Raw genomic sequence first — 25,782 nt, 5'->3', positions numbered from 1 at the left:
ATGTCTTCAACATACATGCATGATCTTTTGTAGCTTGTTCCAGAGAGTACTTTCACTGTATTGCAATTCAGCTCACCTGAATCGTTAGGTACTGTGTAGTCTTACAGAAAAATATTCCAAATTTCTAGGGGGATGAGACAAATTTTACCACCAATCTTCAAAACATCAGCTGAAGGACTGACTAAATACAGCTGGAGTTTAGTGTATCCAACATCCTGACTGAAACCTAAGTTAGGTACCAAGCTGCTAAGTACAGTAACACACGGGTAAATAATTTATGCCTGAATGCTAAACCCCAATGATGTGGCTGAGGATACAAGCACATACAGCAGCAAAACAGAATCAACCAGGGTTTTTTTTCCCCTCTTAAATGAAAAACTACCTCATTTTAAAGAGGGTACTAGTGCTAAGAAGAAAGATACTGAGAATTAGCTGTGCTCATCTACAGAAGAGCTGTAATACTGACAGGCTGCAGGCCAAATGCATGTGCAGCCAGCCATTAACACGTAAGATTCACACTTACCCTATTAAATCCTTTTTCTCCTATTAAAAATGATACATATATTTGGGGCTTTTTGTTATCTTTACTCTTGATGTTTGTTTGAAATAACCAAAAGGAAAAAATCTCCTGTTAAGCCTGGTAAAACTTGAACAGATGGAATATAAAAATGGCTTGTTAGTTTCAGTCTTCCCCTTAACTTGGCTATTTAATTATTCCTGCAATTGATAAATCAAGATCCTGCTGTGAACTGTGGCTGTCCTGGAATTTGAAGTCCTCCTGCACCAGCATGGGAGGACATCTGAGCCCAGTAGCCTTATGAGCTGCCGCAGCAACGTGAACACGTTGGTTTTGGAGTGTACAGTCACCTGGATGAGGCACTAGTATGTATAGTACCTACATGTGGTGCATCAGTGCCCTGTTGTGCTTTCCCTTTGAACACAGGGTTGCTCTTCTTGTACTGCGAAAGGTTCAAGTTTAGCCAGAGAAATTACTACAGCATTTCCCTTTGCTCCAAACACTTTAACAGTGCATTTCCTGAAGGTCTGGTGAACTTAAAAGTTTCTTCTTGAAGCCTTCATGGATTTGTTTGTGCTCTTTCCACAGAAGAGGATTAAAATGCAGGTCAAGCAGACATCAACCACTTGTATTGCAGAGTCTGCAAACATCCCCACCAACACTGGGTCACAACGTCAAACATATCCAGGAGGGAAATGATCCCACTGAACTACACTGGGCTGTAGCAGGGGAATATCTTGTGTGCTGCATCACTTGTGACCTCCATAGTGCTGGAGATCCTCGGTGAAATCCAACATGTACGTAACTGTCTGTGAGTCCAGGACCTTTCTGTCCTACTTCAAATGACTTTCAGAGTTTCTGGGAAGCACCACTGTGAAATTTCAGTTTAAATCTATTAATATGGGATCCAGTTAGGTCAGTGAAGACTCAGCCAGTGGCACTGGAATACTCTGTAACTTCAGCCAAACAAAGACAAAATAGCAGACACTGGAGAAATAAAGCATCATTTGGAGCAAAAGGTCTGACACGTGGGTGGCACGTGGCAGAGCCAGTTGCAGTTTCACAAGTACTTTAAAACTTCACACATAAGAGACCATATAACAGAAAAAGCATTTGGGAAAGAGGGAGGCACTCCAAATTTCTTTTTATTCTGCTATTTTTAAGGAGTAAAAAATGGAAAACAGAACTACCCCCTTCTCCTCCTTCCCCTTCACCCCCCCCCCCCCCCAATCTACAGACTCTAAGTTTGAACGCCTGGCATTGGTCTTCCAAAATCTAGCTTTTAAATGAAACTTAACGTAGAACACATACCTGCAGACAGCACACACAAAACAGTCTGGGTGGTAAGTTTTGCCCAGTGCTGAGACCACTTCTCCCTCAATGAATTCATCACAACTGAAGCACCGTGTGCCATAGAGTCTCTGGTAGTCCAAAGTACAGATGTAGTCTCCCTGTCTCACAAAAAATCCTCCTTGAGCTAGGTCACATCCACAAGCTGTAGGAAAAGAAAAGGCAGACTCAGAAGGCTGGAAACGCAAAGCTCGCTTTCTAAGACAATGCTCATTTTTCACCTGTGGCTCCTAGCAGAATACTAAAGCACTTCAATACATAGGCTTATGACCAAAGAACAGTTGTGCATCTGAAAAACACTACTTTAATAGCAAATTATATCAGTGATGTATTTTGTACACTAATAGTTTGGATTTATTCCATGTAAAAAATATTAACCTCAGTGCAGTGGCTGCAGGTACAGAGTTAAGTCTTTAGGAGTTTAGTTGAAGGCTGGCATATACAACACCCAACATATTCAACGGGTTAAAGGAAATGCATAAGGGATATAAACCTGTAAGATCTAAAGCACCAGTGATACAAAGAAAGGTCTCTGACAGATTACAATTGTCTTGATATTCCTTCTGGACACAAAAGTGGTTGAAATACTGCTCCCTCTAAACACCAGGTGTGATCTGCATGGTAACTGCTGTAAACTTCCACAGGCTTACAAGGTCCTTTTTTAAAATCAGACCTCATATTTACATGATAAACATCACTCACCAAGCTTGAATTGGAGGGATCTCTACAACCATCTGCTCCAGGCAAAAGCAGAGTTTATAATCCTAGCTCTCAATTTACAGATTTTAAGCTAAATCCGTAGGAAAGAGTTAAGGTTGATTAACCAAAAGCTGGTAAGATTTTTCAGAGGCTTTCTCCATTGCACCAGGGACAGAACTAGGCTGGCATTTTGAGAACATGTAACTCTCCCATCTGACAAGTCTGGCTGATGTCATGCAGAAGCAGACAGGGATGTAGAAGATAATCCTCATCCATATTGACCAGGATCTTTGAAAACAGATTTGAACTAACTTATTCCAGGAGAACTGGAATTCAGAATGGTGATTCTGCTGCTCTTCTGACTACTATTTTACTCTGAGTCACAGCATCACACTTGTTACTACATACTTCTGCTCCAGAGGATGTGCACATGGGGAAGTGCTTCCAGTAGCAAACGGTGCTTACTGTCAAATGAGGCTGAACAGATGACTGCAGCAGTGTCACTCCTCACATGCAGCCTACAGAAGGCGAGTGGGAATGTTGCTTATCAAATTTGGGTCGCACATACAAAACACCGCAGAGCTGCTCAGTGCCTTGGTCCCAAAATAGCAGAGGTACCTAAATGTTTCACATTCAAGACTGAGATCTCTTATTAGGTACCTGAGAGTCCACGAGCACTTTGGTTTTTAAATGTAAAGCCTCCCAACCCACGCTAAAGCCTGCTTGGAATCCCAGGATCTTGCATCTAAACTATGAGAAATTAACCCAGCAGGCATGTTCAAGGTACAAAATAACACATACACCACAGAAACCCAAGAATCATAGGATCCTGACACTCATTCGAAACCACATCCAATCACCCCTGTTTTATCGTGTTTCTCAGTAGACAGAGAACTCAGCATAGGAAACTGGGGCTCAAGGCCCACTTTAAATTATGAGTGGGCATTTAAAAAGTGGTACTTCTCCCTGGACACGGCCCTAACCACTGACAGAAAACAACAGTCATACTAAAACTATATTAATATATCATAGAATCATAGAACAGTTAGGGTTGGAAAGGACCTTAAGATCATCTAGTTCCAAGCCTTCTGCCATGGTCAGGGATGCCTCACACTAGACCATGTCACCCAAGGCTCTGTCCAGCCTGGCCTTGAACACTGCCAGGGATGAGCATTTACCACTTCTTTCGGCAGCCTTTTTCAGTGAATGAAGAAAATCAGAAGTGAATCTGGAGCACAGGAGGTTACATTCCCCCTCTTACACACTGACCCTCCAGGATGGAGGAAGTCACATTGCCACAAGCCAAATACTCCTCCCTTGCTCTTCACACATCACTCCCCCACCAGCTATGCTCCACCAGCCACAACTTGAATCACAAACCCTCTCCTGCTCCTACACTCTTTGAACCATCGGATAGCATTTAACTCAACACACAGCTGACCACAGAACACAGGGAGTCCACTTTAATTACTGTCTTGGATATCAAAACAGTCTGAATTTAAAGCTGAGAAAATTAGCTCTGAAAACAGACCCATTAGCCACCCCTCAGCCAAGATGCTATGCCCCTTGCTGCTACTTACATGAGCAGTGACCCTGCCTAGCTGAGACAAGAAATCAGGGAAAGGAAAGCTGAAGGAAGCCTAGGGAGCATGTTTGAAGGCAACTACCAGACCTTACTCTCCTAGGACAGGAAATCAGAGTTATGTCACAGATTCACTCCTACCCAACACTTGTCATCCACAATGAGTATCTGGAGGTAGGGTTATTCAAACCCTAGAAAACGCTTCCAGTCATTACTGATGTTCTCCTTAGTGAAACAAGAAAAGCACTGCAAACACAGTACTTACAATAATGAAGAGACTAACACTGAGTAACTCAGCTGCTTGTCTTGGTACTACTCTGCACACCAAGGCAATGCTCTATCTGGAACAGTTACGAGCATTTGGAGTAATTTTTAAGTAGTGAATAAGTGTTTGTCTCCTCTTATGGTGTCTGGCAACAAGCCAGTAGCTGGGTATGCTATGGGACTTGAGAGGGAAGATAGCCACACCATTTCTGAGGCGGATACCTGAGGAAGGCTTCTCTAACAACTCAGTAATTCCGCTCATCAAGATGGTTTGCAGTTACCTGATATCAAAATACTACATACAGATCTGAGAGGCTCATTTACTTGCATAGAACCAGGATACTTTTCTCCTGTCCTGGTGCCTGTAACAGCACTTGCAGCACTGCCATTTATGCTGTGTGATTTCACAGTCAATTTAACTCCATAACTCTTTACTGCCTGCAGCCTATAAAAATGTGACCATCTGAGGAACCTAAATATACATAACTCTGTGGGACCTGGACAAGCTCAAGAAGTGGGCCCATGTGAACCTCATGAGGTTCGACTAGGCCAGGTGCAAGGTCCTACATCTGGGTCAAGGCAATCCCAGGTATCAATATGGGCTCAGGATGCAGGGATGGAGAGCAGCCCTCTGGAGAAGGACTTGGGGGTACTGGTGGATGAAAAGCTGGACATGAGCTGGCAAAGTCACTCACAGCCCAGAAAGCCAATTGTATCCTGGGTTGTATCCTAAGAAGCATGGCCAGCAGGTCGAAGGAGATGGTTCTCCCCCGCTACTCTACTCTGGTAAGACCTCACCTGAAGTACTGCATCCAGCTCTCGAGTCCTCAGTACAGGAAAGACATGGACCTGCTGGAGAGGGTCCAGAGAAGAGCTACATAAATAATCAAAGGAATGGATCACCTCTCCTAGGAAGAAAGGCTGAGAGAGTTGGGGTTGTTCAGCGTGGAGAAGAGAAGTCTCCAGGGAGACCTTATTGCAGCCTTCCAATACTTAAAGCTGGCCTATGAGAAAGACTGGGACAAACATTTTAGCAGGGCTTGTTGCAATGGGACAAAGGGTAATGGTTTTATATTAAAAATTCAAGGTTAGGTAAGACTGAACTGAACAGCCTGGTCTAGTTGAAGATGTCCCTGCTCATTGCAGTGGGGGTTGGACTAGATGACTTTTAGGGGTCCCTTCCAACCCTTCATTTTCTATGGAAATAAATAGCAGCAATAGCAATTAATTAATGCACTTTAAGCATATTACTATTCCACTATTGTGTGTCATCAGTACTCCATTTGCACTGTATGAATATAAAATGCATCGCTCTGTTCCTTGCTGGCAAATGAGCCTACTAAAAGCAGATTAATTTTTTGGCTGTATACTGGGCCTGAATATCAGCTGTGTCCTGAGAGGCTCAGAGGATACGACACTACGGCAGGCAGTAACAGTAAAATGCACTGATTTTCATGCATCCAGAAAGTGTTGTTTTGCTTTAAGCTTGCCAGACAATCAAGCAGTTTGCTTACATGTAACTGCATGTATGAAGTCTATTTTATTTTCCTACCATTTGCTGCCTAATGCAAGCAACCAGGCATGAATCCAACACAGGAGAGAGAGGCAGAGACCTTGAAAACAAAAGAAGGAACAAAACCCCATTCACAATGTTACAGGGAAAGCAAGAAAAAGATCTCTGCTTGCTCAGAGATAAATGAAAGTTTTCTTCCTCTGCAGTGTGGCTTTCTGTCCATTTCTAGTATTTTCCTCCATCTCCGAGATGGATGTTAGTGGCTGACTAAGACCCCAAAGATAACATGTAATACACTGTTGACATAATTCTCTTTTGGCAGCTAAATAGCATGCCTTCAAACACCATCGATGCAGTCTGGGAGCGCATTCTCCAAAAGCCCATGATTATATCTGGAACACTTCTCCTGCCCACTATGCCTGTGAGAAGCAATAACAACCACCTGGCAAACATCCACCACTACAGTGCTGACTTAACTTCAAACTGAACCACAACTACTTGGAAGCAGTCTAAGCCTGTTTCCAGAAGGTAACTGTGACTGTGATACTCTGTGTCATGGTCTGGTGTGGATGAGTCCAGGTAAGCTTTCCATGAAGGCTTTGGGGAAGTCTTCCCCAGTTTGCTGAGCATGCAAAGTCTGCATGGTATGATAATAGCAGCTCACTAGCCCTCTTAATCAATTCACACCTGAAACATCTGTCCATAGGTGAGGCAGCAGCAAGACAGAATAACCCTGCATTAGTATATAATACATGTAATCCAATTACTCTTCCTAAGGAGGAGATCTAAGTCTTTTTAACCAGAAATCAAGTATACTCAAGCCTGCCAGTCACCAGCAGTGTTTAACTATAATGTCTGAAATACCAGCTATAACCTCAAGGACTGCATTCTCACCTTGTTTTGTGATAGTCCATGGTAAACAAGAGCAGTATGCAACTCCAGAAAAGTCTGGGGCAGACCTGCTGGCCCCTTCCCCAGCTCCAAACCAGGAACTGCAGGAAGGCAGACACATCCGCCAGAGGAAAGCCAGCAACTTTCTGGAGTGGAAAAAATACAAAGAACTGTGGGGATATATCATATCCATCTTATAACACCTCACCATGCATGTGTAGCATTGATAAATATGTAAAGGATACAGCACACAGCACATATTCAGAAGCTCTCAGGATAGACTGGCTATGATACCCACAAGTTAACTGATGAAGTACATACTTAGATGCAGCAAAATCCTTAGAGATTCAGAATGCTTTTATGAGACTGACAAAACATTAGTGACTCAGGTGTACTAATTTAAATGTAGAGTTTGGGGAGTTACCTCTGCACTATGTAACTTGACTCCTATAACTAGTGGAATTACACATCTAGTAATTTTTGCATTAGAAAGTGCATTTACATTTTCATTTCCCTACTGGAAAGCAGAATTTCTCAGTAGCCTAAAGACAGTGATACTGCTCTATGAAAGCACTCCTATAGTGTTAAGGGTGAGAGGATCTCTCACTGCACAATATATGGGGCTGTTCCAAGCTATCAAAACAACTCACAGGAAAACCGGAACAGATGCCTGGTTTATACTTATTTCTTATTTTAAGGAATTAATCTGGTTATTTAAAATTTACGAGCATGCTAAAGAGGTTTAAGAAACAGAATAATGTGCTTTAATCATTTTCAACCTAATAACACCTTAAATGTTTATGATGAAAATAACTGCTGTCATTTGCCAAACTGATTAAAACAGCTAGCTTTAAAAAAAAACACCACATGTAAAGCAACAACACTAAATATTTTCTGATTTTTCATAATGAAGCATTGTGTGCCAGTTACAGGTTTGCAAATGAAGTGCTTGCTCTGACTATACACAGATAGGGCAGATGGTCTCGTGTTAATGACTCGCAGAAAGCAGGAGGTGGAATAACACCACCATGGCAGTGATGAATTTTATGCAGCTCTCTCTTAGTCTCCACACAGGCTTCATATCGCCTTAGTTCAGTGAAACTCCCAGTAACTACTCCAGCATGCTGGCTGTATCCCTGCTGTATCCCCAGGTGAAAGAGCATGGCACAGATGGAAAGGCCCCCTGCATAAATGCATCCTTGCACTGACATTTTTTGCACGGAGAAAAACATTACTCTAAGAAGAGAACATGAGCAATTCAACAGAACTACAGGCTGTTCATGGGCGTCACATTATCTAATGTGGGCTGAAATTATGTATGCTCAAAACTTCTTTATGTGAATAGTATCTTTACTGCTGCAAACCTTATGTTACCATCCAAAACTTCAGGCATAATTTTTAAACACATTCTACTTTGTTCCAGTTCTACTTTGATTTCAACTTGGGTAAGATCTACAGCTCTCCATTTGTTTCATGTCCTTGTATAAATCTACCTCAGCATTCCCAGCAGGGCCAAGCATCTCTCCTAGCTACCTGTCTCCTCCCAGTTAGGAACCACCCCCTACAATGCAAACATCTGCCCGTGGATTATCCCCCAGAAATTGCAGCAAGCACTTCTTTGAAAATCCTATCCATGTTTCGTAAATAGGGGAAAAGCAAGGCAATGAAAAGACTAAAGAAAAATATAATTAGTAAGAAAATAAAGCAGGGGTATTGTTCAGCATTCTGGGTATAAAGCCAAGAGTAAGCATGTATAGCTTTACTATGCCCTAAAGATTTAAATCCCCGAAACGGTATGCCTTTAAATGAAATAAGTCAAGTTGGAAACCAGAAATAACAGAAACTTGGATTCCTGGGGTGGATAGTTAGCTAACCTTCATGGAAATGCTACCACTACTCATAAGCATGGTCCCTCCTCTGTCCCTTTCATTACACTTTACTAATATTGCTTAAAGTCATGACAGATTCACTTTAAACAACAAAAAAAAATACGTCGGACTTAGCATGCAACATGACACAAAATAAACCTTTCATTATAGTGCTGATGTGATCGGTGTACAACCAAGGCATGAGGGGCAGCAGAATGTTCTTTACAAATACAAAGAAAGGCTGCAGCAAGAATTTGATTAAAACAAAGAAAACAACTGCTTTGTGACTGTGAGAGTTCACTAACTGACCAAATTTTCTTTTTCATGCTTTAGTTGTTGAGTTGCTTTTAGAAAGTTAGTGATTGATTAAAGTTTAAGCTTAAAATCTCAAAACCACAACACAGAACCACTGGCCACTGCATTAAATTACTTTTGCACGAATAAAAGTTGCCATCACCATCATTATTTCAGTGAAATAAAGTATTAAGCTAACATGATATTGGTTAAGTCAGCCCCAAAACTGCCATTCTCTCCAAGCCAGACTGTGAACATTGAGTCAGAAGTATAGTTTTTCCTATTATACTGAGTTAATACAATCTGGCATTGTAAATCCTTAAGGATTTGGAAAGCGATGGGCACATTGCTGAGTGTCCCTGATGAACAAGAGTCCCTATGCTCATCTCCAGGGCCTGAGATGGCACACATGCCACCAGCCACTACTGCTCGGCCAAAAGCTGGGACTCTGAAATCTTACTAGTGAGCTTCCCGTAAATGACTCCCATTCTGAAACGTGAAACCCACAGCTATGTTCAAACACGAGTCCTTCAGATTACTCAGCATAGCTTTTAACATATTTATATCCTAGCAGATGCATTCGCTACAACAAACAAATCACTCCTATTACCAAGTTACTTGATTTTGTTTTAATCCTTTCATGAAATATTCTGTTTTAGCCTTTCCCATTAATCTGCCTTCACAATAAGTGATATAAAACTGGGTTGTGCTATATGTTCTACTTAAAAAAAAGGCATAGAAATGATATATCCATCCCAGGACCTTTTCACAATCCCCAAGAAATTGCAGTGCTACAAGAACAAGATGTTATCTATTGTGGGGGTGGTAACACACCAGAACAGGTTACCCAAAGAAGCTGTGGCTGCCCCATCCCTGGCAGTGTTCAAGGCAGGTTGGATGGGGATTTAAGCAATGTGGTCTAGTAGAAGGTGTACCTGCCTGTGGCCGGGGGGTTGGAACTGCATGAGGTTTAAGACCTCTTCCAACCCAAACCATGCTATGATTCTAATAATAATCAGAAACATTGATTATTATTAGAAACACTGATTATTATTAGAATAATCAACACAAAACCACATACCTAAACTGAAGACATGATATGTTCGAACAGGTTATTTAAACAAATAGATGAAAACTCATAGGGGAAAAAAGTATACTTGAAACTGCTAGCTGTGTTGGCATGGAAGACTGCATGTACTGCATTTATAGCAAAACAGCAATCCAGGGAATTTTGATTAGGGGCACAACACATAGATATCAAAGCTGATATTACACAATGATCATGCTTTTATATATGTGGCTTGGATGGCAAGCTTACCTCATTTCATCAAGATCAAACCAGTAAAGTACAAAGAGATGAATTATGGCTCTTTTCACATGAGTAATCTTGTACAAGGAACAGCTTTTTTGCGGGATTTCAGGCATTTTCCCATTTAAGTAGGGTAGAGGTTGCATGATTTTTGCATGGAAATAGATTTGCAAATGCCCTATGAACTGTCCATTATTAGGTTTGCTAGAGTGACTATACAAAATATATAAAGCTATAGAAGCACTGGGCTTTGATTCACACTTCCAGTATTTCCTAAATACTGCTTAACATAGCAGTAACACAGCGTACTGCTACTTTGGAAATGCCAGGGTTCTATCACATCACAGGAAAATAAATACTCAACAAAAACTCCTAAAACAAGGTAATTTCTATCACTGTGAAAGGTCAAAGAGGCCACCCAGGATAACATAATCACAGCACCTACATCCCTCCTATCTGCAATCCTATGCTAGTCTCTCCCTATGGGCTCACTAAATTATGCTGTTGTAACCCAACTCCAAGCCAGTATTTACCTCATACCATATCCTGCACGAGAAGCAGTCCTGAGCTGACAGACACTCTCAGAATGAACTAGACAACACAATTTGCTTTAATTTGATAGTCTGAGTCATCACCATTTGTCATTTCCCCTGGTGCTTTCATTACAGCAGCAAGAAATAAGAGAATTCACAAACATTGGAACCAATGCCCTTGAAGTTTAATGAATGTTCGCCTTATTTTTCCAAAGGAAACCGCTGCTATTACAACTGCATTTTTACTAAAACCAATTAAAATGGGAGATATTTTAAAGCAAAAATTGAGTAAAAACTTGAAGTGAGGCTAGATGGCATGTTCCCTGTAGCCTTTTACGATCACATCAGACATGTAACTTAAGAAGAAATAATATATAAAAATAGCTATAGTAATATATATATATAATAGTAACTTACTTATAATGCCTATTTACCTCCGTAAGTCCTATTAAACTTTGATACTAAGCAAAACTAGCAGAAGTTCACAGTATTATTATTTTTTATGTGTATCTCAAACTTGAATAACAAATATTGTTTGATTTTTTAAAACTTTTCTTAGAATTATTTAGAATCATTATCAGGAATGCAAGAAGAACTGGATGGGAATGAATGAATTTATACTGACCTTCCTCAGCTATACAATTTAATTTACATACAAAAGGCACCTATATACTTGCTGTTACCATTATGAAACCCAGAGCCCCCATGGGAATGATCAGATGGCAGTTTGGCAATATCCAAAACTACACTTCTATCCTAAAAAAAATGACGCAATTAATGTCTCTGCCTCCCTGAAACCTCATAATCTATCCAGCACTACCAAAGAAATTGTTTCACATCTCAAAGTTATTCAAAAAGGTAAGTGAGGCTTCTTCCAGCATAGTATCATCTGTCACTGATCAACTCATTCAAACAGACCTCTAATACCCCTACACACCCTCTCAAGACATGGCCATTTGTCATTCTTCTTCACAGGTTGTTCAACGTTTTTTTGTCTTCATCATTGTACATCTGTAAATACTGTGAGTAGGAATGTAATGTTCTGCAGTTTTACAAGTATCAGAGGTTCCTGATGGAGGCTATGGCATGATTTAATACAGAGGCACTCACCCCAGGCAGGCAGCTTAGCATGGCAATGCTGCCAGCCCACTCATAGGATTATCTGTCCTGGGACTGCCCCGTGGCTGCACTGGATGCTGGACGCACAGTCTCTTTCAGGGTGCTATCTTTGGCAGATGAGGTGAGAGGGGGCAAACTGCATTGCTGAGTACTATCAAAATAAATACACCGCAGGGCGGAGTCAACGGTAAGGTAAATACATTCCCAGGATCATCCCCCTGCCCATGCACAGCAGTCCAGCAGCACAAGAAAAGGGGCTCAGAAAAAGAAGTCGTGGCACAAGCCTTTCCTCTAAGGCTGAAAGTGCTCAACTGACCAAGAGAACAGAGTACCACATTTTGCTAAATCCTAACATTAACTATAGTTTTTCAACCATTGATTTGAGCACATAATTAAAAACACAAATCACATTTTCCTAACCTAATTTTTCCCCTTTATGTTACCTAGTGAGATGTGTGTTCAGAACTCTGTTCTGATTCTAAACTCTTCTCACCTAACATGGTAAATCCACACTAGAAAGCAACTTATGCTTCTTAAGTAACAAATAAAACCCAGACAGGAGACAAAACCAAATACCATAAGGATGCCAGCAAATTGATGGAAACCGTTGAAAAGTGATAAAAGAAATTATAGCATTTAAACAATTGGGGGAAGGAACCAACCATGTGTGCAAACTTAGCACTTACCAAAATGATTAGTAAGGAGGAATATAAGTACTCCAAGCGCTTTGACACCACAAAGCAGTTTAACCACACATCCCTGACACTACCTCCTGTGCCAGCTGAGAGTCTCATGGGTGGCTGACAGATGCTACCCTGCTTCTTCCTTTTTAACATAGTGAGTTTTTGTCATTTTATCCAAGATCTGACTGAAGTGAATAAACTCATCCTTATCTCTAACAGACAGGAAGGGGCAATGCAGCTTCTAAAGCACATTCATCATCATCTTTTGCATGATGGGGGGACAGCCCCTGCACTGCCTAACTTTGGGATCAGTGAAGTGTCAGAATTTGCTTGCTGCATTTGTGGATGAGCTGGCAATCTCTACAAGCAGATACCCTATGAAATGAAAACATGGATACATGACTGCGTTTTGTTCCTTCTGTAGCACTTGCCACTTTTTTCTCATAGCAGATCTGTACAAAAAGGGGCTTGGATTTCATCAAGATAATTATATGCAGCATATACCAGCATGTTACTGAGACTTCATGCAGGAGACAAGATTCCTGAATAGCAAATGAGCTGCTCTCTTCCTGAGTTAGGTCTGAAATCTAATTGGTAATAAAAATTTACCATAAGAACAGGTGGCTTTAAAAGAGTTTGAAAGATGTATGTATGGGCTGTGTTCTGCTTTATATACCGTTCTGGTTCTGAGTAGGTGACCAAAGTATTTTTGCTGCTAGTTAGGATACTGCACTATGCTTACTTTTCCTTGCTAAGTAATTTTAGAAAGAACACAATTATTGAGCTGAACATTTAATCCTGTCTAACTCATTAAAGATTTACTCAGGCATTGAACGCTACATACTTAATCCCATGGGATTTATAAAAATATCAGTGTAGCTAACAAATAACTACAGTTTTCTTCCTGATAGTTTCCTTTAAATAGGAATGGAAACAGTCACATTTAACACAGCTGGGACCAGAGCCATGCCATGCCATTTGAAGTACTGCTTAATAATGAAGCAAGTAGGTCATGCAATAGTTAATATTTACTCATTTGTACCTTCAAAACAAATTAGATCTTTGCAACTTCCAGATAATCTTTCAAACAATCAAGTATCTACAGAAGGGTTGTTGGATTGATTCCCTGACCACCTTTCTGCCATTTGCAATGTGTTAATATTAGATCACCAGGCACTGACCTGGATCAAACCCAGTAGGTGCCCCCAGAAAATGTAAAAGCACAGGGGATCACACTCGGATGCAAACATCACAGCCCAGCACATAAGTCTGAACAGACATGGCCATGGCCTGCATTAGAATGCTGGGAGAGGGATAAACTCTAAGTTTCTTTGTAAATGCTAATTTGCTTCTCACCCCACACTGTGTTTCACTATCAGTTCCCCCAACCTGCTGTTCTTCAGGTCCTGACTCTACAGTAAACTCCATAGGCTAATAACCACCCAAAACATACTCCACTTTTAGGATTTAGGATTATTACAGTCTTACAGTAAGCAGTCATAGAGTTTACAGTAATTCTTTCAGGCATGAATTCGATTGTAAAACGTTTGTGAAGTTTCCAGGACCATTAGATTACATGCCCAGTGCTAATGCCCTACTCAGAGGAATAGCTCTCACAAACACTTACCTTTGCAAACAAAGCACTTAATATGGAAATACTTGTTCTGAACTCTCAAAACTTCTCCTTTGCATGGATTTCCACAGGTATTGCAGAGAATTGCAGTAGTTGATGGCTTCTCCAGTTGGCTATGAACAGCCTGGGATTGTGTTACTGCAAGGGAAAACAAAGGGCAGTGTTTTAAAGGCCATCAGTAGCATCTTCTGCAAGAGCTACAATTAATGACAATTCACACCTGGGACAAAACAGGTCAAGCAGATAAAATAGTTTTAACTTCTGGTATTGGCCAGCACAGGAGAAAATACCTGCCAAAGGAGCTGAGCAAAGCTTTTCAATTCATAACTTTCAAAGCTCAAGTCTGCAAACATTTCAGACATGAATCAGAACTACTTACAGAGGAAAGAATCCACATGATCAAGTCTTAAGGGCCTCTGCCTGAATTTCACAAAATGCATTTATCACATTGTCTCTTCAAGAAGTCAAAGACTATAGATAAAAGCTATATTTTTTAATCCAAAATACCTTTAATGAGACTTAGTAATAATTACACTGTGAGCTACTGATCTTTAAAGTTCAAGGTAATTGTCTTTTTAACTGATTTTACGATAGAAATACAATTCTATAGATGTTTTGAGTTCATATTACTGAAACACTGACAGCTCTGTAAATGCTACATAAATCTGATCACTGAACAAAGTCTGCTGTCATTTTATAAGTAAACCACGATTTCAAGAGATTAGGTTTAGCCAGGTTAGTAAAATATTAAGTGAATTAAAAACTTGCTGCCATCTTGTGATGTAAATTAGAAACTGCATTTATTGGGCTGTTAACAATAAGAATACAAGTTGGCATCCCCATGGGTTATGTGGAACAGTTGAGACAGGACCTTATTCTTGCAATTCTATTGAAGTTCTTGCATCAGTTTTTTATCACAGTGTATTTAAGAGTCTATAGAGCAAACATCACAGCTGGAACACATAACAGATGTGTAAATCAGTGAGAGAGTCATCCAGCTCTTGTTCTCCAATATTTCACCTTGCTGCTTTTCCTCCTCTATTCTCACTTCATCCCCACAGCCAGCACCTAGTGGTGGTACCTAAAAGGCCTTTCCACATCCACCGACCTGAAGAAGTCAGTATTTCAATATGATGCTGAGCCTCCCACCTAGTCTTCCAGGGGAGTTTCTGCACATTTTACCCACAGATGCAAGAAATTGAGCTGCCGAGGGTAAATAATACCCATAGCTTTATTCCCCACCCATCAGCATTCTGCCTTGTCTGCTGAAATTACACATCCTGGATTGTTAAAAAAGTTGTGCTCAAGGCAATGTGAACTTTGGAACTATTACTGAAGCCCTGGTTATAATTAAGCACATCTCCAATAAAAACAACACAGCATGACAGGCAATTAGAAGTTTATGGAAAGACAGATGTCCAGATTTACACAGTGCAAACAGCACACACAGTCCAAGCTAATATGAGGTCTGACTTACTCTTCAAGAGAAAACAGAGGAAACTCTGAACTTTGAAATACTTAACTTTTGACATGAGAATTTGTCTTTACTGTAGCCTGCCCAAAACAAACTACCCACCCTGAAAAAGAATCAACCCTGTAAGAAACTGAAGTATTTTTCTGAGTTACTCCGTAAAGTAGCTACTAAAGTACTAAAAGTTTATAACTATGGACAAAGAACTTCTGCTCCATCCACAATTATTAACAAGCATCACATTTGTAGTATTTAATTCATGGAACACTTGACTTTAAAAGAGCTGACCTCATCTTGACCATTCTGGACTAAAAAAGTTACATATGAAATACAAAATTCTGTTTGGAATGATTAAACATTTGCCTTTTCTTCATGTTTTACTCTTCCCATGGCTAAGGCTTTTTGAATAGTGTCTCTTCAGAGGCATAAGTGACTGGCCAGTGTGGTGGCCTGCAGATGGCTGTGATCTCATGCTGCAGTCTCGTGCTGTGGTGTGCCCCATGGGCAGGGCAGTAACACAGAGTCATAGAGCCATAGAATGGTTTGAGTTGGAAGGTACCTTAATGATCATCTAGTTCCAACCCCCCTGCCATGGGCAGGAACACCTTCCAATTAGACTAGGTTGCTCAGACCTGCCTGCAAGCTGGAAGAAAACAGAAAGCTTTGCTTTCCACGATGCCCATGGTGTTCAGTGTCCGGAGCTACAGGGCAGGACAACTTCACACATTTGCTTCCCTTCAGGTCTCTGGATCAAAGTTTCCGAATTTAAAAAACCCAAATACTCCCCTATAAAATAAATTTCAAAGGAAAAGATGCAGTATTTCTGTTGGAATTCTGCCATTCATCTTGAAGTAACACAAATCATATTTAAAACATTCATAGTAAAGAGATGCGTAATTATTTTGTTTTACTCAGTTCAGAGCTAAGCTACTCACCATCACACAAAACTCCAGTGGGAATACAGTGCCTTTGGGCGCATTATAAACGTCTGCTACTGAAGACAGTTTTAAATACTTATTCTTTCATGTAGCACCACAAAATGATTAATATTAGTTTTATGTTTCAATATTTTAAAATATATTGTGCTTTATGTTGAACTTGCAACTGCTGACAATTTTGAGAAATTAACTCTATTAGGGAACTTCACATTTTAACTTATGTTTCAAATCATGTAAGGAAATGTGCTTACATAGTAATTTTCAGCATTCTACTTTTATGCCTTTATGTATCAAAATCAGCCTTTGAGGCAGCCGAAGATATTATCAACATTTGATATATGAAATAGCGAATTATTGATGAAATGTAATGATCTGAGACTACTCACCAGATCAGAACTAAAGAGCTCATTAAAAATTAAATACTTTTATTATACCCTGATTTGTAGAACTGAATTAAACTAGAAATTTCCTTCTTAACTATGAATGATTTTTTCTATACAGAAATACAAATAAGTGCCCAATTATCCAAATTTCCCTTTCTCCCAGACTGCATTTTGCTTTAGCAGAGTTAATCTTCACCAATCCTCAAACCCTAAGGAGATCTAACTGCACTCTGTTTTTGACAAAGGCAAAAAATGACAAGAAATGAACTAGCAAACAATTTCCACAGCACTTTTTTGGTGCGCAAGACCTGTCTGCTGGCAATATCACTGCCAGGAATCTTGCCAAGTTTTCAATGCTCACGTATTTCTGATGTCAAGTCTCAGTCTCTTTCCAACAGGTGAAGTAGTACATAATTCGGCAGGTCTGGATAAGGAACAACTTATTGAATTCGCAATGGTTTGTAAAATTTGTCAGATACGATATATCCCTCAGATTTACTTCTATACTGCTTGCTCAAGACATATGCACATGCTGCAAATGTCGCGGGGAAGAGGGGACAATGGTATCACTCATTATTAAAGCTGCATTATACACTTTATGGCAACTGTAAAGTGATGTTTCCAGTGTGCTTATAACTTTGCCTTAGAACTGTTCACATAGACACTATTCAGATTTGGTGTTCTTGAGCTCATTTCTTCAGGGAAAATTTCAGACAAACTGCTTAAGCTTTTTCTAAAGATGGAAAAAGGTTAGAATACGATATATTGTTTTTCAATGTTAAAAAGAAAGCACAGCACTTTGGTTTTGGAAGAACTTGGAGTAAAGGCTGAAGCCTGACAGAGATGGACATTGTGACAGGTACAAAAAAAACACCCCTTTGAATAAGAATGGCTCCTTTGGCATTGCTATACTAAGTAGGATTTAACAGAATTGGGGACCAGAATGAGGTGCCAGGGATGAGGATGAGATTTGGATGAGACAGGAGTGTTTGGAAAGCAGCACAAGACAAGCTGATGGTGATGGCAGAAGGGAGAAGATTCCCAAGTCCCTGGTCATGCTCCGCGATGGAGCCTGGGATGGAAAATGTCACCTTCTCTCTGCTATGAGCAGACTGCTGAGGGAAATCAAACCCTTGGAAAACAATTGTTTTCCAAGGGTTTGACCAGCCCACGCAGAGGATGACAAACCCCCTTGCTATCAGGCTGTCCAACAGCCAGATGAGAGAAACCTTCATGATGGGTTATAGAACTGAGGAGAAACACATGGCCACAAACTGCAGAATTTGATACAGTCCAAATGCTCGTTCCAGTTTGGTGCATTTTGTCTTAATTTGGCGTAAGAAGCCATAGAAGCCATTACTGAGTTTAGAAATCAAATACTGAGAAGTTTAAAAGTACCATGATTAAGAATATACATTCAATCTTGAGTCAAACCTTAAGTATGAAGCTAATAATAAAGGCTTTCAATGGCTTTGTTCAATATAAGGACACAAATAAGGCCACATTTACTCTACATTATTTAACCCTGTCCTGACAAATCACCTGATTAGATTTACTGCTCTTAGTTATTACGGAAACCTGACATGACAAAGAGCCATAGAACACAATTATAATCATAGAACCTTAGAATGGTTTGGGCTGGGAGGAACCTTAAAGATCATTTAGTTCCAACACCCTGCCATGGGCAGGGACACCTTCCACCAAAGCAGTTTTCTCAATGCCCCATCCAACCTGGCCTTCTGTGGTATTTCACATGGACATTTTAAAGTGTACTGTGAACTAAACTAGGGGTAACTTAAACGGAGAGACAACGTTCATGCCAATAAGTATCTTATTCCTAAAGAACATGTTTTTATAATCCAAACAACTACCTCTCAATGAGGGGAAGGTGCTAACCCCTCACAGTGTTTCTGGGGATCGACAGTGTGGAACCAGAGCCTGCAGTCTATGGTAAAAAGAAAACCAAAGGAGCTGGGAAGGGTCCTCTCCCCTGTTATTTTTGTTTTCATCCAGTTCTAGAGGCTGGGTTGGCTCATACAAATAAAATATCATTTGCCTTCAACAGCAACCTTCCGTCAGCAGAAAAGCTACATTAATTTTCTTTAGCAACTATCAACACTACTGGCTCCTGTATAAATTCACCAGGAACATCCCTTTTCACAACCCATTACGTTCACTTCATGTGATGAAGATATTTTGTTCTGAGGAAAAAAAAAGAGAAAACATTAGTATCTAAAATGATCAATATTAGCTGTTTAGTTCATAAAAAAATTCAGCTTTTTCAACAAAGGCAGAGGCCACATTCTAACTCTGAACCAAAAACGCTCAGCTCTGATAGCAGATATTATTCTGCATGAAGGGCGTTGGAACTAGATGATCTTTAAGGTCCCTTCCAACCCAAACCAATCTGTGATTCTATGAAGGAATTAGCAGCAAATATCTCTGTGTGACACTGAAAGCTTTCATCTCTATAGCCAGAGGTGGTTACGCAAAATCAAAACGAAGATGAGGACCAAGTGCCATTTACTATTTGAGGAACAGAAGTACTGATTGCTGAAATGCTGTATCAAGTGATCTGTGGAGGGTGTGGTGCACAGCAGCCCAGAGGGGAATTAAATTTGCAATCTCCTCTGAGCAGGATTAAAGGAGAAGCAGATGAGCGCAGCAGGACCGACCGGAATTAGAGATTGGAGTTCAAGTTGTTTTTTTGCCAAACCTGCCTTGTGTCACCTCAGTCAAGACACCCAGGGTTGGATTTAAAAACACCCAGATGAAAGGAAAAGAAACAAGCATTTGAGTACCTCTAAATATTCCATGTACTCCTGGGTTTAAATGCCTAAAGCTGGCCCCTGCTCCCTCTCTGTCTTGTGCCTGTGTGTAAAATACAATGACAAGGAGTTCTTCCAGTGGTGACATGGCAGTAAGGATAATATAACACGGTAATAAGTAATACAGTAATATGTGCGATGTTCAGAGAACTAAATGGGTGTGAGCTAGAAGTTTAGTTTAGATAAGGGGGTTGGGGGGTTTTATTTTCCCCTAAGAGCTGGTGATTCATTATGGAGCCTTGGGGGGGCTTGAGACCTCAATGGTCCTTTCCACAGAAAGGAAGAAAAAGAGAGTGATTATGAAACGGTAACTCCACAAGCTTTCCCCATCCATCCTTCCAACCACTCTCTGCAGCAAGGAAGAGCAATTCTCTGGGCACACCCCGGCCCAGCCATGCACCCCAGCGGTCCTGGCACCAGGGCAGAAGGGAGCCTAGTGTGCTCAAAGGGATAGGTACCAAACCTGCCCAAGGAGCTGACATGTTAGATGCTCTGTAACATTAAATAACTGGTTTACCTTATTTCTCAATTAGCAGCTTGTGTTAAAAGCCATTTCAAACATGTTTGTATGTTTTTCCTTATAACGCAATGCCTTCAGTACATCTCACAGCAGAAGAACAGGGAAAGCTGAAGAAATTTTGCTTTCAATGTCCATGTTACACAGTCCCACAAGCCCTCTACTTGGCTATAGAGGGCTGAACTGTCACTCGTGAACTCGAGCTTGCTTCCTCCCCCAAATGAGGCTTTTCTGCACCAAGTAGGGCCAGCCACTGCCCCAGAAACACTGCTCTTCCCCTCCTACAGCAAAGCACTACTGCTGATTCTCTCTTTAGTTCCTATACCACAAGACAGGCAATTCATCTAATTCAACAAATCTTTATGTTAATAGGTCTCTATTTAATTAAATTCATTCATGAAGTCCAAAAACACAAACTAAAACAGTTCAAGAATCACATTCCTTTCTGAGATTTATACCTGCTATTACTTATAAACAGCCTTTCCAGTGGCACTAAGGAAAGGATTGCATGCCTTTTCCAGCACCTCTTATGGATCACAATCAGAACAGAGACCTATACCTAATACAGGACAGCAAGCAGACAGCACAACTGAACCAAGCTCTGCTTTTACTGCTAATCACAGACTTTATGGGATCAGGGGCAAAGGAGAGAGAGGTGTTACCCAGCAGAATGTGAATACAACCATGCGTAAGGGATGCAGCACAGCACAAGTACTCAGTACGCAAGAGCTCCAAACTCACCATATGCTCAGTGCAGAATTCACATCACGTAAACAAGCCTAGCAGGAGGTAACCTCCTGCCCTCATTATTATGATAAAATATTTACCAAATCCAAAGGCAGTTAGTAAAAACCTCTGCTAATTTTAGGAACCGTTACTGTGGCGATGTAAAGGCTATTTTTGTATGGGTTTAGTAAGATTACAGTCAGAAAGAATATAGGAACAGCACTCCAATATATCTGCATAATGCAGTAGGTATTGTTTTTCAGCACAACCTAATATGAAGTCTAAATTCAATTTAAATTAGATGAGGAAAGTTTTCAAACTGAGCTGTCAGCTAAGTGCCAGCATCATTATAATTCCCAAATCATCATTCATATAATTATATGAAGCTTTATGTCAAATAAATGTTTAACCATCTTCCTCCACTCTGCTGCATTTCCACGTAAACACAGAATAATTATTCTCATGACGGTATCAGTGATTTAGTCACCACAGCTCCGGATGAAAGTCAAATCATTTCAGGTGTAGGCCCTCCAAAATGTGGAGTCGTCACACTGTACCTGTATCTTCCAGCATTCCTGCATTAATTTCCTTCTGAAGGGGAAATGCCACCAGAAACACTGCTGCTGCGTGGCCAGCCGGTGGAGAGGAGCTCGGCCAGAGCAGCAGGGCACTGGGAGCTGAGGCAGCTCTGACACCAATGTGCTTGGGGTCAGATGATTCCCGCAGCACCCACACACAGCAGGACAGGACGTGAGCCAGCACCTCACTGCCGCCGTGTAAAAATAGCATCCTGCACAAGCCTCAATATTGTCACGTCCATGGGGCAGGGCACGACTGGCAGAGCCCCAGAGGAACCGGACACAGGACGTGCCAGCGATGGCTCTTTGCATCAGGAGATGCCACCCTACATAGCCACTGAGGGTGCTGCTTGGCACCTGGAGAAAAGAGGCTTAAAGGAGGAAAACCTGCAAGCTGCCTGGCCACAACTTAAGAACGCAGGCTGAGGTACTGAGGTATGATACCCCTCTGGCCATCCCCCTAGTCAAGGCTATCCCTTCTCCATGGAGCAGGAGGGCACAGCACTGGTGTCAGGAGATGCTATAAGCTTGTCTCTCCCACAGGTGGTCATCAAGACACTTGGCAGCCAAAAATCTCTCCGTGATTGTGCATACAGAGTTACACCCTGTATCACTGGAATTACACTGATGTGTTATTTAAAGCAGTACTTGCTGGCACAGTTACCATGTGAATACTCCATGGGGATTAAAATCTGGAGTTCTCACTTGCTTTGGACTGAATTTGTATGAAGGCAGTAACATGGCTTGTGCATTGAAAGGGGACTGCTGGCTTGGAGAACAGCTGGCTAAACCTGGAGTAAAGTGCTGGGATAGGGACAGGATTGCACCACCCTTTTTCACAATGCAGATCAGTTTTCTTCCTGCAGGCTTCACAGAAGCCAAATGCTCTCCCCTTTCCATCACTCACCACCCTTTACCCAGTCAGTGCCTGCTTGCTTACATAGCAGCAAAGACACAGAGTTTTCTTCTCCAGCAAACAGAAACCAGCCAGGGGCGTAAATGTGAAAAGAGGTCTCCACGGGTTCTGGTGCTGCTGAGGGAGGGCTGTGAAAGCAGCACAGTTTGTGCAGCACCACCCACAAAAAGCACAGCAAGTTTACTCTGCTGGGCAGGTTGAACAATAGTTTGCACTGAATTTTGTTAAAATCTATTGAACTGATCTAATTTGCACGTACGTTGAAGGGTGAGTCTCCATCGGCCTCAACAGTCAATGCCAATTCACGTCACAGAAAGTTCAATACCTTCCACTCTCCATTAAAACCACAAACTATTGTTTAAAACTTGAAATACTGTTTTTTTTTTCTTTGTTTAAAAGAAAAGGGGGGATTATTTGTGTAGAATAAAGTGCAAGTTTTACGGCTTAGTGAAGCTCTTATCTCACTATGGCTGAAGGGTTATAAACACTATACAAAGAGGGGGTGGAGACTATTCTTTCTTTAAAAAAAGCATCAATGCTTCAAAAGCATATATACGTCATTATGATCAAATTTGAAAGTATTTCATGATAAGAGACAGAAACATGATAGTTTGTAGATCTTATAGAAATGCCCATTACTTACAGCAGAAATCAGGAACTCTCCCGAATTTCATCATGTTTCCCTTTGGTTTATTACTTACAGAAAAGGTCTTTACATTTTGTAACGGATATGAAACAAAACATTTGTTTGCCCAGTACAGTCTGCCAGGAGCAGAAGAGGATTTCCATAAGGCAACTGAAGAGCTCTGACTTCAGAAATCTATATGGTGAGTATATCACTGTCCAGGGCCATGCCAGACGTGGTCCATAACTTACATAGCACCCAGCTGACATGGCCTGACACCCAGAGGGCAAGACCTGAAGGTCCCATGTTCTGCACATTGAATCAAAACTATGAATTACTCAACTTATAAAAATTCTTACCTACATGTTACCTTGCAGCAACTGACTTCTGGCATTAAAACCTTATGGCAGGATTTTATATTGCTCAATACTATTGTGCTGTCTGTGTGAGGCCAGATCCTCCCCACGCTCTTTTGGATCACCATCAGCCACCCTGCCTGAGCTCTCCAGATATTTGCAAGATTTGGCCTACTTAGTTTTTCCCAGCGGCTACTTCGGCTTGGCAGAAACACAGAAGGCACTTTACTAAATAGCAATACTCCAAAGGAATGTAAATTAATAGGCAGGAAAAGCAAAAACTCTTTCGCTCTAACACAGCCTTTCCCTCTGCTCATCAGGGTTTCTCCTTTTCAAGGCTAAATGTTATATAATTTGCATATTACTGTTACATGATCATAATGCAGTCACAGAGTGTACTAATTTGTATTTACAACTCTAGGTGCAATCTCTGAGCTTCCCCTGTGGTCTCACCACTTGGCTACAGCAAGCAGAAATAACACTTGAAGAGCTCAGAAGGATTTGATGGTGTTTCTGTGAAACTCCAGCATTACTCAGGGGCTTTATGGGCACAAAGCACATGACCATTGTACTCAACCAGTGTGATGAGCTGGCTCACGGGAGCCTTATAAGAGACAGCAGTGACAGCAGCACAGAAAAGACAGCTCAGACACCGCCTCCTGACACTGCTGCTACAAATGATCCAGGAAGCAGTATAGCTTTAAACTGATTTCTCAGATCAACACCTCCCAGGCACCTGCAACTCCCCTGTTATAAAGGTAGTAACAGCACATTGCCCTTGCTATAGAAAAGGATGAAGCACTTGGCTTCTCTTACAACTTCAAGTGATGTTCTCGTAGCCACATCAATGCCCTCACCCATCCTCTGTTTCAGGTTTCTTTCTGCCAAAGTTACATGACTGAGGTCAATGCCTTCACTGATGTCTTTGCAAACAGCAGCCAGGCAGCTTAGCAACAAATTTAGGCCACTCTGGAATGGATTAGTTGGCTGCAAACTCTTTATAGCTTCTGATACCATTGGTTGTAAATGGCATTTTAAATAGATTTCAGATCTGCTCCTAATTAACTCATGATTTTTTCGTGTATGCACTTCCCTCTTCCCAGTAAAAGTTAAAATGAATGTCAATTGTAATTGAAGGCGATAGATAAGATATATAGTCAAACTCTGCTTCTGCTCTTCCACGCTCACACCACCTCACTAAACCATTTTGAGCTTTTTCCATAGCCAGTCTTTGAAAACATTTAGAAACATTTCTTCTCTTAAATAGAGAAGAATGTAGATGTTTCTCTTCACTATAAATATGGAGTCATTTATAAGCAAGCATTTCTTAAAAATCAAAGCTAAAACACCCAAGATTTTGGGACTTTGCAATATACCATATGTACGTACATGCTTGCAAACAGCAATTCCTATGCTACTTGGGATCTGCATATTCGTTTAAACTTTAGGTTGCCCTGTGTGGAGTCAGGAGTTGGGCTCAATGACCCTCATGGGTCCCTTCCAACTCAGGATGTTCTATGATTTTATGGAACTATCTCCTGGGCATTAAGTCACTCAGTTTCTAACCATTCACATATATGACTGTTTAATAGCCAGTGGAGACTACAGAGTCCAGTGTCAATACAGATCAACAAATCTATTTTCAGAAACAATCAATAATTAATGATTTTCACTTTTAAAATGCTGGAAAATCCAAGAAATCATCATATTTCACAGAAATGCTTTCAGTTGCAAAAAGTGGCTGTATTGCTGCTTCATGTAATTGTTGCCTTACAGTGGTTTACATCCAGGTGAGTGTTCATTTGGATTTTCTATTGAGGATAATATGATCCTGAACAAACAAACAAACAAAAATGCAATAAAATTAAGTATACCTCTGTATGTAATGGTAGAGGTTTGGGCAATGCTTTATCACTAGGACAAAAATGAAATTACGAAATAGAGGTTTCCTTTTACCTGTCATCATTTACCAACTGAACTTACATATTCCTTGGTGGTGTGTTTAAAGTTGTCACTACTACTAAATGGTCTTGCTTTTGAGCATTTATGATCCAAATAAAGATGAAAAACATGGGAGAAGCAAAAATAAACAGTAAAAGGATAAAGGTTTAATGAGAAAGAGTTGGATAAATGGTATCTCTAACCTAAACCCATGTCTCCCAGCCTCTCTTGCATCAGTCCCATTCTGG

General features: G+C 40.8%; 1 protein-coding gene across 16 annotated transcripts in view; it reads right to left on the bottom strand.

Annotated features, from left to right (window-relative positions):
- The window catches only part of ABLIM2 (actin binding LIM protein family member 2), a 134,833-nt gene that overhangs the window by 81,130 nt on the left and 27,921 nt on the right, over positions 1 to 25,782 (bottom strand). For 15 of the 16 annotated variants that reach the window (XM_057426721.1, XM_057426723.1, XM_057426725.1 and 12 more), the window contains exons 2-3: positions 14,250 to 14,393; positions 1,829 to 2,012 (exon numbers count right to left, since the gene is read on the bottom strand). In XM_057426721.1, the coding sequence (XP_057282704.1) occupies positions 1,829 to 2,012; positions 14,250 to 14,393 (328 nt within the window). Of the gene's footprint in view, positions 1 to 1,828; positions 2,013 to 14,249; positions 14,394 to 21,675; positions 21,761 to 25,782 lie in introns of those variants that run through there. The other variant, XM_057426722.1, reaches the window with a different exon arrangement.

The sequence above is a fragment of the Pezoporus wallicus genome, unplaced genomic scaffold (assembly GCF_028554395.1).
Source record: "Pezoporus wallicus isolate ANWC-B61680 ecotype Strahan unplaced genomic scaffold, APGP_CSIRO_Pwel_v1 scaffold_13239, whole genome shotgun sequence".
NCBI classification, from domain to species: Eukaryota; Metazoa; Chordata; class Aves; order Psittaciformes; family Psittacidae; genus Pezoporus; species Pezoporus wallicus.
This window is presented reverse-complemented; position numbering and strand designations above follow the sequence as displayed.